Below are 15,817 nucleotides of genomic sequence, written 5' to 3'. Positions count from 1 at the left end.
TCTTTTTCTTTATAATAGTATCTGCTCTGGTCTTTTTCTCTCTCGCTTCCTTCATTCAATGGAAAGATAATCCTGCATCTGGTTTAGGTGCCGCTCACTGATATTGTGCTTTGTGTCTGTAAATGGACTTCAGGTTTAAATAGAGGCCAGACTCGGTGGAAGCTTTTTGTCGACTGCTTTTTTCTATCTCTCTCTTAAGCTCAGCGCCCAGTTTAAGGCTGTGTGAATGAGTAAATAAATAAATAAATATATGAAGAGAAAAAATTCTCTGCGGAAGCGATGTGAATGTGAACATGAGAGAGTGAGGAAGAGGGGGAGCATTCAGCGAGAGCAGGCACAAAAGAAGAGACAGAAAGAACACAAAGATAGATGAAAAATGGAGTCACAAAGGATACAGAGAGCTACAACAAAAGAACAGGAGTAAAGGATAGAGACACAAGACAGGCAACAGAAGGAACAAGAGAGGCGTCAACTACGGTGAAGACCAGAGCAAGGGATAGAAGAAGAGGAAAAGAGTGAGAGAGAGAAATGGGCCAGCTTTTCCCTGCAAGGCACACCCTGGCATTCAGCCGTTGAGGAGAGCAGGAGAAATGTTGAAAAAGAGAGAACAGTATTTGTCAAGAACTGAGGAAACGAAAAGAGACAGAGAGACGGCACGTCTCGGGGAGACAGGAAGTGACTTTTAGGAATCAACGGTGATACGTAAATGCCAACTTTTGCTATCATCTCTGGCCCTTTTGCTCGTGTTATGTCATCATCGCAAAAGGATATGAATATGGATCGTCTGATTGCTAAGATAAACATCAGCGTGCCTATGATTCGCTGATGTCTGGATCTGGAGGAACAGGGGAAGAGATGCATTGTGCAGCTTAAGCACACACTGTTCCACCAGTATTCAAAGCTATGTTTTACTGGAGTCTACTATCATAAAAACAGACTGAATTATGGGAAAGACAGTGTCTCCTCTAGTATAGTAGCTGGTAGAGATGAACAACTGAAAAAGTGAATATTAATTTAGGTTAATATGATGTTTTTTTTATATAAAATGTATGTCTATGGGTCAAATACGAGTCCCGTTTTGGTGCCTACAGAACATCAAATTAAATTTAAAAAAGTTATTTTATATACTTAAATGCAAGTTAAGTGTCTATTTTAATGTTTCAAATAACAAATAATAACCCTTATTCAGTGTAACAGATATATTTATGTAAAAATGTCTTTTGAAACCACGTAGCAACTTTCTCGCACTTAAGCAAGGGTTCACTCAGTTTTATTTTTTTTTAGAAATGCCAGCAGTGAGTATGACATCAACAGGATGTGAGGTCATCGGAGTAAGTGCTTAATATTACAGGTGTACACATCAGGCTTCATTGATGTGATCACCGTTGCTTCCGGAAGAGACGGCACAAGAGTTTTCTCTGTCTTTGCCTCTCACCATTGATGCCTGTGATGACGAATTTCATAAATGTCACTAACAAGTGTTAGTTTATTCATTTGCCACCCAGCATTAGTCACAGTGCGTGTTTGGGTGCTTGAATGATGCCGACACTCTCTCTTGTCTCGATCTGTACAGTTGTACTTCAAAGTCATAAAAAATAAAAAAAAATCTCTTTCAGCCATTCTATGATTTTTCTATAAATATCGAACACCCTGGTCTCAGGAGAGAAATCGAATCTGTTTTATCAGGTGCTTGCAACTAGGTAACAGAAGATCAGATTTCTATTCAACATGGTTTTTAATATGCAGATGAAAGCTTGTGGGGATGGCATTTAACATCCATTAAGAGCATGAAATTACACTTTCTTTCATTGAATTTTTTTCTTTTGTCCTTTAATTCTTTTTTACACAGTGACTTTAACCTACTAAGGTCATGAGATTTGACTCCTTAAGCTCAGTTCTAAATTTTCATGGGCAAAATACTGTAATTTCAAGTCAATACACCTAGTAGCACTTTGTATAATTCAGATCAGCTTCTATAATAACATTTAACTCTTTTTAAATGATAAAACAGGAAAATAACAGAATCAGGGATGCAAACTTTAAATTCTGCTTTAGAGCAGCTCTGAAAAGATAACAGTGTAATTTTTCAGCTTAAGTCTGTTTACTCTTGATATACTCTAGATATAGTTGGCACAGTTTTAATGACTGTGTAAAGTTTAATCATGAAATGTAAAAACAGCTCTGGAGAAGGCAACAGTGTTGTTATTCAGTCCAGGTCAAATCTGTTCAATAACAGTGTTGATGTTGCAAAATTAATATTAATAGGAATCAACTGAATTTTGCGTGAGGGCAAATTTTTTCCTCAGGTTGTTCCCATTAGATTGTTTTTGCCTTTGAATTTTCACCACACGTTATTTGGATAACTGATTAAATTACAGCTCATCTCATGTTACAGCACTTCCCGGTTATCTTTACAATAAAATCGGAAAAAATATCCATATCTCTTACATAGTGACAGGTAGCTGTTTAGCCCTTAGAAAGGTCATCAGTACTGAAAAAGCAGTCATGTACTGAAGGATGCTCGCCAAGGCCTTTCAGATCGAAACTTCCCACTAAACTGCCTTTAAAATGGTATGAAATCAAGATCCATCTTTACCTTAACTCACCTTTCTATTAGTTTCTCTATTATGGAAAGGCTGCTTGTCTTATTTTTCCGCATTTTTTGTCATAATCTTTAAGGTTCTGGTCAGAAGGAGAAGGACTGGGCAGACAGGGAAACCTAATCCATCTTTTCTGTCCCAGAGGCATTGTGGGAGATGAAGTCAAGCGCACCATGAGTGAAGCTGTCAGCGGCGGTGATGCGTGAAGCAGAAAGCAGGATCTGTTTTTCTGCAGTTCATGGTTTACATAGAATCAGAAGCTAGCCGAGCTTAGCTTATTCCTCGCCCCCCTCACGTATGCTAGACTGTTTATGTGTCTGACTAGAGGAGGTAGAAGTCAAGACCTGCAAAGCATTATTGCATTGTAAATCAGATTGCTGTGGATCATATTAATTAAACCAAAAGCATGTTTATTTCACCTTTGGGGAACATTCAATTCGAAAATGCTAACCTGGAGCACTAATATCCACACCAGCTATTTGTGATGTCAAGCTTTTGGTATATAAGCCCGAACAGAATCAGGCATGTTGTAAATGCTCTTTCTGTTAGAGTCAGTTAAAAAAATGCTTTCACTGAAACAGCTGCAATGTCAGATTAAGAGGACAGTTCACCCTAAAATGAAAACGGTCGGTGAACATACATGATGTTTTTTCTTCAGTGCAACGCAAAAGATCATCTTTTGAAAAATGTATTTGTGTGTTTTTTGTGTGATAAAAATGTGATTTTAGTCCATGAAAATCAATGGGGTCCAATATTGTTTTAGACCCCAGACTTTCAATGCAGGGGTGTGCAATATATATAGTCTACCATAACATCGTAATTGTTGTTTAAACAATATGTGATTTAACATTATTGAGTATATCGCAAAAACAAAATGAAATCACATCCAGAGAGTGTATGCGTACACTATGAGATGTACGTTAGACTACTGCTTGAGCGCATTTTAAGTTCTCGCTTCCACTAGTCTATTAAATACAGTATATATTTAGAATTCCCCCAAAATGTAAGATAGGGGGGCAAATATGCCCCCGCATTACTTTTTTTGTCTTTTTATTTTTTTATCATCTGATCAATATCACACAGAGTACTGTTTTTTTCCTCCAAATATCAGTACGATTGCAAAAAAGATATTGATTTTATAAAACATTCCAATAAACAATAATTTTGGTTCATAATAACTGACTTGCATTTTAGATACCATAAACACATTTAGTTTCCACAACAGAACTGTTTTGCATGTCTGAGCAACATGCAACAGTGTTCCATTACTGAATCAGTCAGCCGTTTGAATGAATCGGTTGAATGAATAATTCAAAGACTCACTCATGCAGTGATTTACCGCCACCTACTGGCGATTGTAGGTTTAGATTTAAAGTACATCTTCATTTTTGCCCCCCAAATAATTTCAAATAAATCCATTAAACCTTTAGTTTTTTTTGTTTTCAAAACATTATTTATACATTTGTAACTGCAGGTTAACAGTATTCATGTTTTGCATTAAACAGTCTTTGTAACTGCATATAAATGCAACTTCAATCCAGCTTCAATGCCACTGCTGCATTGCAAACAAATTTTTTTTTTTACATTTGACTGGTAACAGCACTAATTGTCTTATTATTTGACACAAAAGATGAGGAAACATTTAATTAGGTTACAAAAAACTGGCCTCGATTTTGAAAATCAATTTAAACTTTTTCCTGCTAATTACTCCTGCAAACTAATCACCAGACAAAATATGAAGAATATCAAAGGTTTGAGTGTCATCTGTCCACAGCAGTCCTAATCCTGCCAAAATAACAGAAAAATAACATGTTCAGCAAAATATTGTCTATTTGTTGTCATCGACTGAATTCTAGATTTTTTTTATTTTTTATCATTTATTTTTTTCATTATTGCACACTCCTACTATAAACAAAAGCATTCTGTAAAATTCAACCAATCTTACAATTCTGTCATTATTTTATCACATTCCTGTAGTTTCAAACATTAATGACTTTGTTTCATTTGTGAAACACACACACAAAAAAAAGATAATTCAGAATGTGATTCAGAATCCACTGACTGTCATACAGGCTTTTAACATCATGACAGAATTTGGGGTGAACTGTTCCTTTAAATGTGCTTGATGTTATATAAAACAGCATGTAGTTTGAGCGATCCACACACACAGCCAACCATCGATTATAGAAGTGTGGGATAACTGCACTGACCTGTTTGTTCATTTGAGTGGAATGTTGGTAGAGGCGCTATAAGGGTCATTGGGAGTGTGGGCCATAGTCAAATGGACCATTGCAGTGAGGAAACTGCCAATTGTAGAGCGGTGGCATCGCAAACGTAACTGTCTTTCATAGAACAGTTGATCAAATAGCCTATTCAAAACAAACACTTCTTTTCACTCCTAAGGGGAAACATACTGCTCTGCTTGAAACACTGTGTGTTTACAGTATCCCGAGTACACTCAAAGGGCATCTGAGCTGTGGCTTTTTGATAATGTCAAATAAAACCTTCCTTGGGTTGTTTCCCTAAACAGACATGGTCCCTTTAAAAAGGTCAGCCTGACAGAGAAAACAACTAAGCTGGAGTCTGTGGTGTTTAAAGGTGGGGTTGCTGGACTGGAGGAGCGTTTGGTACGAATCTTGCTAACGTAATTGCTGTCTTGATTGCTACAAGCAGCCTCCGTGTCCCCTTTAGCGTATACACCTCCACCCCACCCCCACTTTCTCTCTCCCCGGGGGATGTATGTTGTGATTTTAGTAGATATCCAGCCCTGCAGACAGGGGAAGTGTGACTGAAACATGTTTATGTAGTCTCAAGACCAAGGTGAGATCAAAAAATATAACTGTGGTTCCCCCCAAAGCCCTGTCTGCTTGTGAAAGTCGTCTCTACTTTATTAAAACATTGAATTTCAGTTGTCATTAATGATGCATTTGACACTGTGGTGACCAGACGGCCCTATTTTTTGGTGGCCTTTCCCTCGGCTAGAGCTGTCCTTGGAAATCTCTCTGTTTAAAAAACAGGGATGTCCAAAAACCTATTAGGAAAATAGAAAAGACTTGACTATTCTATTTATAGCCTATAATTCTATGAAAGGTCCCATATTTATTATTTACCAGCCTCAGTTTCTCTTATTTATTTCATTATTGATTGCTTTATAGTGGTTTTATAAAGCAATTCAGTGCAGCGACTGTCAACACTCACACTTTGTTTTGGATTCATGCTTATGTCACAATCAGTCAACAAGCATTTGTCTGAGCAATAGTTTTATATATAGATTTATTTTGAATCTACAGCATATATTGCTATAAAATTGGTTTCCCACCTCCCATTTCAGGGTTGTTATTTTATTTTGTAAGTAAATATTGGATGAATATCAGACAACTTCTAGTACTTTATTTATTTATTTATTTATTTATTAACATATCTTTATTGCGAGGATTAACCCCTTGAGATGAAACATCTCGTTTTCGAGGGGGTACTACATTCCATCAAAGCAAAATGAACCAAATCAGCAGAGCAAATATCACAGTCAAAAACAGCACAACATAACACAACAACACACACACACACACACATTCCAGCTCACAATGCTCAACCCCACCCCACCAAGCACGAACCCCACAAGTGACAAGACAAACAAAAAAACAACCACATGACTAGCATTGCACAAGATCAAGGACTAAGAGGAACACAAACAAGAACATTGATGATAGTACTTAAATGTTCATGCTCATTTCCCATATTTTTGCATTTAGATATGTTATATTTGTATTTAGATGTTTAGACATTAGACATAATCTACTGCCCTCGCAAAGGAATAATTTACCCAAAGAATGAACATTCTGTCATTAATTACTGACCCTCATGTCGTTCAAAAAGCAGTAAGACCTTCATTCATCTTTGGAAAACAAATTAAGAGCTTTCTCCAAGAGCTTTCTGACCCTCCATAGACAGCAACACAATTGACATTTTCAAGGCCCAGTAAGGACATCGTTAAAATTTTCCATGTGACATTATTGGTACAGACATAACTTTATAAAGCTAGGAGAACAGGCCTTGCTACGTTTCTGGAGCTTGATCGTGTTGATTACATTGCTGTCTAGGGAGGGTCAGAGAGCTCTCAGAATTCATCAAAAATATCTTCATTTGTGTTCTGAAGATGAACGGAGGTCTTATGGGTTTGGAATGACATTGCTTGATGTGACATACAGCCAAGTATGGGATGAATTTGTGCTATGCATTTAACCCATTCAAAGTGCATACACACAGCAGTGAACACACACACACCGTGAACACACACCCAGAGCTGTGGGCAGCCATTTATGCTCCGGTCCCCGTGGAGCAGTTGGGGGGTTCAGTGGCTTGCTCAAGGGCACCTCAGTCGTGGTACTGAAGGCAGGAGAGAGCGTTGTACATTCACTCCCCCCACCTGCCATTCCTGCCAGTCTGAGACTCAAACTCACAACCTTTTGGATTAAAAGTCTGACTCTCTAACCATTAAGGCCACAACTTCCCCAATGAGAGTGAGTCATTAATTTTCATTTTTTGGTGAACTAACCCTTTAAAGTTAACCCACTGATGTCACATGGACTTTTTAACAATATCCCTACTACCTTTCTGTGACTTGAACACGGTGGTTGCATTGCTGTCTATGGAGGGTCAGAAAGCTCTCAGATTTCATCAAAAATATCTTAATATGTGTTCTGAAGATGAACAAAGGTCTTACAGGTTGAAAATGACAAGAGAGAGAGCAATTAATGACAGAATTTTCTTTTTGGGGTGAACTATCCCTTTGAAAAACTGTTAAATGAGATCTTAAGCAAAATGAATTTCCAATTTTCATACATTATATCTAATGTTTTTGTCGAAATTCCCTTTTAGCATTAAAAATGTTACTTTTTGTTTTCATAAATAACATTTGTGATTTTATTTCTTAAAGTATATAATTTCTTTCGGTTATCAGTCAGATCATGAAAATAATTCCTGGGTTATTGTATTGGCCAGGATTTTAATATACAGTATAATTAATAGAATCAGTGTTGCCATTGTCATTTTCCAGCAAACCCAGAGTAATTAGTAATTAGACCATGTATGTATTGTGCCAATAAAGATAAGCAGCTTTTTCTGTATGTGTGTTTATATAGCAATTCAGTAGAGCAACTGTCAGTGGTTTCACATTGTTTCATGATCAATCGACTAATTGTCTTTTAGTAGTTTGACAGTATACCATACTTCATCACAGTATTTTTAATAGTCAAAATAAGACTTTTTAAAAGATAACACTAAACATTTCTATTATATATAGGCGAATACATTTAATTGCAGAAATATGATCAGCTTGTTTTATACTTATATTCAGTGTTGTGAGTGCTGGGAGCTGATTTTCCATGTCCTAGAGCTGTGTGGATAGGGATGACAGAAAACTGACAGTAAAATTGGGGAAGTTCAGACAATACTGTTCTCCTTGTGCTCATTTTTGTGGCAGATATTCATTTGGGATATGTGTAATGGCATGCGCTGTGAGAGAATGTACTCAGCAGCATTCAAAAGAGGGTTAACTGTGCAAATCAGGTGGAACAGAGCGACTGCAGTGTGAAAAATCTGCCGCAATTTTATTTCTGTCCCTGATTGGATAAACATCTAGCCTATAGTGTTGTGACTTGGTATGCAGGTCTCAGACAAAACTGTTTAAGTGGAGTGCAGATGTTGAAGGGCATGACGGTGTGTGAGCTGACTGTGTGTGTGGTTTCTGCTGGTGTGCAAATATAATAGGAGCAAACACGAGCAGTGATTCCCAACCAGAGGTATGTGCATTGCAGGGAAATTCATAAGAAGAAGAATATACTTAACTATTATTTAAAACTAAATGATAATATATTCAAATAATAATATTAATTTAATTATGTTTCTGTTGTTTTTGATGTGAGAAATCAATGTATCATGTATGGAATGTTTTACATTTTGTGTGTATGGCACTTGTGGCATCGACATTATTATTAAATAGGACAACAATAAACAACAACAACAACAACAAATATTGTGATAAAAAATAAATTATAGACTACTGTTCGAACATGGTCATGTGTCATATATTTTCAAAGAAATCAATACTTTTATTCATCAAGGATGTATTCAATTGATCAAAAGTGGCAGTAAAGATAAAAAAAGATTTTATACTTTTATATTTTCTATTATATTATATTTATTCAGCTTTGTCGTCACAAAAATAATTAACATTTAAAAAAATATTAAAATAGAAATAATATAATAATATAGAATATTACACAATATTCTGTGTTTTTACTGTTTTCGATCAAATAAATGCAGCTGCAGTGAGCAAAAAATATTTCTTTCAAAAAATATAAAAAAATATCCCAGATTTTGAACTGTAGTGGATGCTACTATTTGAATTTTTTTTTGTTCTTTAAAAAGTCCTATCTAATAATATTGTTGAGGATACTAAATTAAGTCATGTATAGTATGAACACATTTCAACACTATGAACACTGTTTTTGTCAATTAAGTTAATTTAAATTTATTAATGAGGCTGTACATGTTTGGAAACACAGTACGTTCATGGTTTGGCTCTGTATATTAAAGTGTGTGTGTGACTAGCCTCTGCTTCTCTGTGGGAATGATGCTTCCCGCTGTCAGATACAGGTGTCTTTCCGTTCCCTTCCCCCAATCCGAGGCAGATGTAGTCTGTGTGCAGTCATGGAGATCATGATCATAGAGCCTATACTTAAGGCACAATGAGATCCTGCTAATAATCCACAATTACTTTCAGACACATGCTACTGTCAATCAGAAATTAAAATAACTAACTACGACAACGCAGTTCAGAGGCTGTGCATTCAGCGATATGTAATTACGATTAGGGGTGTGCCGGTTTCAGAATTGGTGATGACGGTTATGACGTGAGTCAAATGTGACGGTTCATAACATAACCGTCGGGGGGGGGGAGGGGGGGGGGTCCAAGTCAATTGGTTGTTCTTGGAGATAGCGGGTTAACTCCGTGTCAGCGCGCGCTCTGATCGGTAAAGGGGCAGAGATTTCAGACCTCCATTTATTAAGGAGATCTGTCACAAAACTCATCATCCGCGCCAACGTTTTTTGATCAAATTTCAAAGCCGCACCCGTCCGCCATCCGCTGATTGTTTTGGGGTCTATGGCGATGCAATGCTTTGCTGATGCAAGCCGCAAAAAAAAAGCCATTGCCATTTGCCCATTAGCTCCGCCCACTACCGGAGAGACTGGTATGTCTTCTGCTTGTTCGAAAATGAATATGAATAATTCTAAATTAAATCCATTATATTGACAGGAGAAGACAACAAAGAATAGTTTACATATAAGGTGTTGTTTAAGCGTGGTAAGACTCTCGCTCTCTCTCTCTTTGCATGTGTGAGAAACAGCGCTATCAAGTGACGGTGAGTCGTGTGCCTTCACAAAGAGTTTACAGAGTGTCAAATACAGGTGCACTGTGTGTCCATTGAGATGAGCTGAAAAGTTCAGATCGCTTGAAGGAGAGAGAACTCTGAAGCTCAGATGCTGAAATTAATGCAAGCGTCATGCACTTCAGTCTATGTAGTAAACAAACCTGCAAGTCTCTGCCATTCATTAATTCACACAGAGACGCGCAGAACACGGATTTATATTTTAAACAACTTTTGCGGCTTAATATTTACAGATACTTGTCCATATGGATATTTGATTTGATTATTTTATGCTAACTTTGGCAAATTCCATGACTGTCCATATTAAAATGCAAGTTTCATTTTCATGACTGGATTTCGAGATTCCGTCCTTGTTTTTTGCTTCATGGAAATCATAGAGCAAATTTCAAAGCCGCATCCGCCCGCCATCCGCTGCTTGTTTTGCGGTCTATGGCGATGCAATGCTTTGCTGATGCGAGCCGCAAAAAAAAAAAAGCCATTGTCTGTTCTAGAAAGGATGCAGCAAAGATATTTAATGCCAAAGTATGAGGCATAGGCCTACGCTGAGTTTCATTTACGATGAGATGCGCTCTAGGTCACAGTGCAGTGCATGTCACGGTTATCATTGTCTGCTTTACTTGCTTTTTATTTATTAAAATACATGCAATTGGTTGATGAAACATTTATTAAAATTAAGATAAAATTTGTACAAAACGAAATTCGTTTTTAAGAAAGGTTTTCTACAAAGCAAAATTTTATGAAGTGGTAAATATCATGTCTGACGATTTACAAAACTTCATTAAGTGGAAAAAACCATGTCTCTCGATATATTGCGCATCTTATGATCCTATCTAAAAAATGAAAATAATTTTTGATAAAAAATGTTTGCAAAAAATATTTTAATGACACGGTTTTGGCGGTTATAGAGTTCTAATGACGGTGTTCAACTATAACCGTCGGTCTCACGGTTATATACTAACCGTCACACCCCTAATTACGATACCGTCGATTAAACGAGCCAAGTTGTGTATGATGACAATAATGCCCTCATTGCCGTGAACATACATTGCGAGTTGTGAGTTTTGACATGCCGCTATCTTTTTGGCTGTTTGAACAGAAATGGGAAAACCAAAATCATCAAAGCCAGGTGGTTTTTCCATTAGCGTTACCACAGTTAAGCTTCAAAGCAGAGAAGTCGGACTTGCTGCAAGAAAGAAATATGAAAAAGGAGAAAACTGACAATAACTGCATGACTGTCAGACATGAGAGACATTTTCAGAGACGGGCTTGCTTAACTACTCACTTCAGACTGAGGCAGTAGATCAGACGTTGCCTCAGCAGCCACTGAAGTTTCTCAGAATTGCAAAAACACAGGAAGAAGCAGTGTGGAGCTCATTATCATACACCATATAAAGTGTATATTGGAAACTGCTGGCACTTACAGATGCAGCTCTGACTCAATAATGAGCAAGTCCACATAGAACTGATCCAATTTTCCATTTTCTTCTGTTTTTTTGTGGAAAGCCCGTGTAGAAAGCAAGCACCCTGTAGCCTGTTTCCTATGTTTTAATCATGGGGAAAGTATATAAGATTGCTTAAATTAGCTTATGTCTCTTACGCTGATTTAAAATTAAATTTCATCAAACATACAGTGAAATAGTAATATGGTGACATTGTTACAGTTTAACTAAGAAAGTTGTTTTTTATTCATATAAATATTAACCAGTTTTATTTTTTTTCAGGATTCTCTGATTACTAGAAACTTTAAAAGAACATAATTTATTTGAGATAGGAAATCTTTCGTAAAATAGTCTTCACTCTCACTTTTGACCAATTTCTTGCATACTTTCTGAATAACAGTATTAATAAAATAAATAAATAAAATAAAACATTTTACTGACCCCAATCTTCTGAACAGTATTGTGTGTTTGTGTGTACATATCTCATAGGTTATCAACTTGTATTACAGAAGTTTCTTTTTTAGTACGTTTAAGATTATTTTTAAATGAACTGCATGTTGATAATGCTTTCCCATATTTTTACATTTAAATATAAGTTATATATTTCATTTAGATATTAGAGATCATTACTGCTCTCTTAAAGATATTCTTATAAAAATAAAACAAAGTAATTTAATAACAATGTTAAAAGTTATCTCAAAAATACTTATATTAGTGCTTTTTATGCCTAAATTACTTCTAGCATTTAAAATGTCGGATTTTACTTTGTAGTCACTTTTAGAATAGTCATCTATAAAATGTTGTGATTTTCTTTATATATATGTAATATTAAAATTATTGTTTTATTGTTGGTACTTATTAATATAATCAATGCTTTATGTGTGTCATTTTTAATAACATGACATAAAAAAAAAAAAAATGTACGCGTTAAATGATGGCTTTTGTATTTAGTAAATCTGCCATGCTTGTGTAACATTAAAAGCTACATTACAAAAATAAATGGACCTGTTAATAGAAATCATGTATAGAATAAATACTTCCTCAGACGGTGGAAGAGTTTCACAGGCTTCATTAATATTTCACACCCACAGAAAAGCCTGAATGTAACACTAACGTAAGTTACTGTTGTAAAATGTTCAGCACTCCCTCAGGTTTTATGTAATTAATGTTTTAAGCATCTAACTCTCTCTTCCTCTTTGTTGTTGTGTTTTGCAGTCTGTTCACAGTACTCACGGGGCGTTTTCGCCATTTTCGGCCTGTACGACAAGAGGTCGGTTCACACGCTGACGTCCTTCTGCGGCGCACTGCACATCTCCCTCATCACGCCCAGTTTCCCCACCGAGGGCGAGAGTCAGTTTGTCTTACAGCTGCGGCCCTCCATACGAGGGGCCCTTCTCAGCCTGCTAGACCACTACGACTGGAATCGATTCGTCTTTCTCTATGATACGGACAGGGGTAAGACAATAAAACACACCCAGTCACACTAATACATGTTTCCATTTGATAATTTGTGAAATGTAATTAAGTGCCAGTGAAATTGTTTAATAGTTATCTTAAATACTAAATGATGTACTGCATAATTTCTTAAAGGCACAGTTCACCAAAAATGAAAACACTAAAATTCTGTCATGTTTTATTTACTGTCATGTTGTTCCAAGCCTGTTTACTTTTTTATCTTCTGTGAAACACATACAGAATAATTTTGAAGATCCTTCACACATCTTTTTTTTAGGGATGCACGATATTGGATTTTGGCCGATATTCGATATGCCGATATTTTCAAAATAATTTTGGCCGATGCCGATACCGATATCGATATATATACAAATATATACTGATATATTTAAACTTTAATTTTACTGAAGAGAAATCCATGTATCTCTTCTGTACTGATTCTACCATAAATTTATTATTTTACAAATGTAGACAGACATTCACATCTGAAAAACAGGTCAATTATTTCACTTGGAGAATATCGGTTTGGCTCATCGGCAGAAATATTCATATCGGCCGATACCGATAATGGTCATTTTAAGCTTTTATCGGCCGATACCGATATTGTGCCGATATTATCGTGCATCCCTACTTTTTTTATATATATGCAGCAGCATATTATAGTGACCAAGCTCCAAAAAGGATAAAAAATAACCCTAAATTCTGAAGCTATACAATATTTGTTTACAACAAACCAAAATCAGTTGATCTGGTTCACAAGTCTGGCTGGTCACTTTTTCCTCCAATTACAATGAGTGAGAACTGGAGATTTAATGCTTCAAAAGTCCTTATTCATGGATAATCTTCCTCTCCAAACAGACAAGAGACTTAGTAAGTTAAATTTGGGAACAGAATAGTTCAGATTCAAAACTTAAAAAACTAAATCATTAAAAAAGATAGGACTCAGTAGAAGAACCTGTCATTGTTAGTTCTTGAATGAACTTTTAAAGAGATCTAGGGCAGATGTCAAGACTTTGAGAGAATAGCGCTCCACACAAAAACCTTAAAAAAAGACTTAAAATATAGTCATATAGAGTCAAGTGAATCACTTTTTCAGCAAAAACCTTTTATGTTCCACAGAAGAGAGAAAGTCATACAGGTTTAGATCAATGTGTGGGTGGGTTTACAATGTAAACTCTATTTATTGACTGACTCATGGAGTCAGGTGAGTAGGAATGATAAGCCACTCAGAATTTTATTTCCAGAGAGCCTGTTATTAAAGGAGAGGCTTATTCTTTGGAGAGCAGGGGGAGGTCTTAAACTCTCTGTTACACTAATGAGCAGTTTGTTGGCCAGAAACACAGTCACTCTGTTTCTATCTTACTTGTCTCTCTCTCCTATCCTCTCCATCAATGTCTTTTCACTTCTCATCTTGCTCTGCTGTGCTAGACTGAGACTATCCTAGGAGTCCCAGAGGTGAGCTGTGGCTTTAGGTCTGACACACTTCTGAAATGCACCGACTTCCTTTGAAAGAAGCACAATATCCTCCTGTCTTCTGAGTCTGTAAATCACAAGAGCTCATTGCACAGTATCCTATAAATAACACAAGTGTCTGTGTTGTTTTGTGTGTGCATAAGATGCACTGCTCTCAGTCATTTCACGGATGTTCATGACATGCAAATTTCTTTGAGTTTCTATGATTGGTCTTCTCACATCTGCCACTGGCATGTGTTTTTTTTTTTTTTTTCTTCTTCACATCCCATATGGCCACTTATTTGCAAAGTTTCCATATGGTGAGTTTAATCAAATATTTTTGACATGTTAGCAGAATCAGAGCATTCAAGATCCCTGTATCTGCTTTATCATGTGATTATAGCCTTTTTTATATAAAATAGGTTTTTGTGAATTTTCTACTATATTGATAAACTGTTGTGTTTATTATTTTGTTATTTGTCTTAATACTAAATAATAAAAAATAAATACAAACATATATGTAAATTAATACTTATTGGATTAAAAACAACAAACTGTTCATGATTTCCAAGCAATGCATTAATATAGAGTATGTTTATTATAAATAATGTGTGTTTATAATATATAATGGATATTATTATTATTATTTTATTAATAAAATGTTATTTTGTTGTTAATAATAATAATAATAATTGGGATAAAAACAACTATTCATTGTTGCTGAGCATGTGTGTCTGTGTGTGAACGACGCTGTGCAGCGCAAATTTGTGAATTAATGTTCTGAAATGAAGGAAACTTCAACGGATTTCCCCTGCTCACAGGGATTAGGGAGCAATGAACACTGTGTAGGGATCATATAGACTGGAAAACAGTTCATGCACATAGCTCACTTCTAACGAGCTGGTTATCTGAATCGGGTGTGTTAATTAAGCGAGACATACGAAATATGACGCGATATACACGAGGACTGGAATTGGGAACTGCTGGGATACATCATGCACCATTCACCGATGAGAAAACTTTAAAAGTACTACAATACCAGGAAGGAAGATCGGGTTGTTGATGTTTGCATGCCATTCTCATCAGTACAGCATGCGTGAACGTGCTGATGACGTATCCTGTCTTTGCAAACCAGGTGCGCAGAGGAATACAGTCAAATACGTTAACAGGCAGGAAAGCCAATTAAAATGCTCGGACTGATTGTTTTGATTGGACAAACATTTCTTGGTCCTGCGCCTTCCACAGAATATACAGTATCAGTACAGATAAATGCATTTAGACCACTTAACTTAATGATGGCTATTGGAATGTGAAGAGACTTTCAATCAGCATAACAAAAAATGTTTCTGGAGACAATCACCTATTGCACCCTTAATTAAAAAGGTTTACATGAGCATTTACATTTAACTAAATGCTCATC

General features: G+C 36.2%; 1 protein-coding gene across 7 annotated transcripts in view; it reads left to right on the top strand.

Moving 5' to 3' along the window:
- The window catches only part of LOC113038631 (glutamate receptor 4-like), a 91,075-nt gene that overhangs the window by 37,461 nt on the left and 37,797 nt on the right, over nucleotides 1–15,817 (top strand). For all 7 annotated transcript variants that reach the window (XR_003274800.1, XM_026196217.1, XM_026196215.1 and 4 more), the window contains exon 3: nucleotides 12,706–12,945. Coding sequence is in view for 6 of the 7 variants with exons in the window: in XM_026196217.1 (XP_026052002.1) it covers nucleotides 12,706–12,945 (240 nt within the window). In the remaining variant the exon portion in view is untranslated. The remainder of the gene's footprint in view (nucleotides 1–12,705; nucleotides 12,946–15,817) is intronic.

The sequence above is a fragment of the Carassius auratus genome, chromosome 21 (assembly GCF_003368295.1).
Source record: "Carassius auratus strain Wakin chromosome 21, ASM336829v1, whole genome shotgun sequence".
NCBI lineage: Eukaryota > Metazoa > Chordata > Actinopteri > Cypriniformes > Cyprinidae > Carassius > Carassius auratus.
Note: the sequence above shows the minus strand (reverse complement) of the source record. Positions and strands in the feature narration are given on the sequence as shown.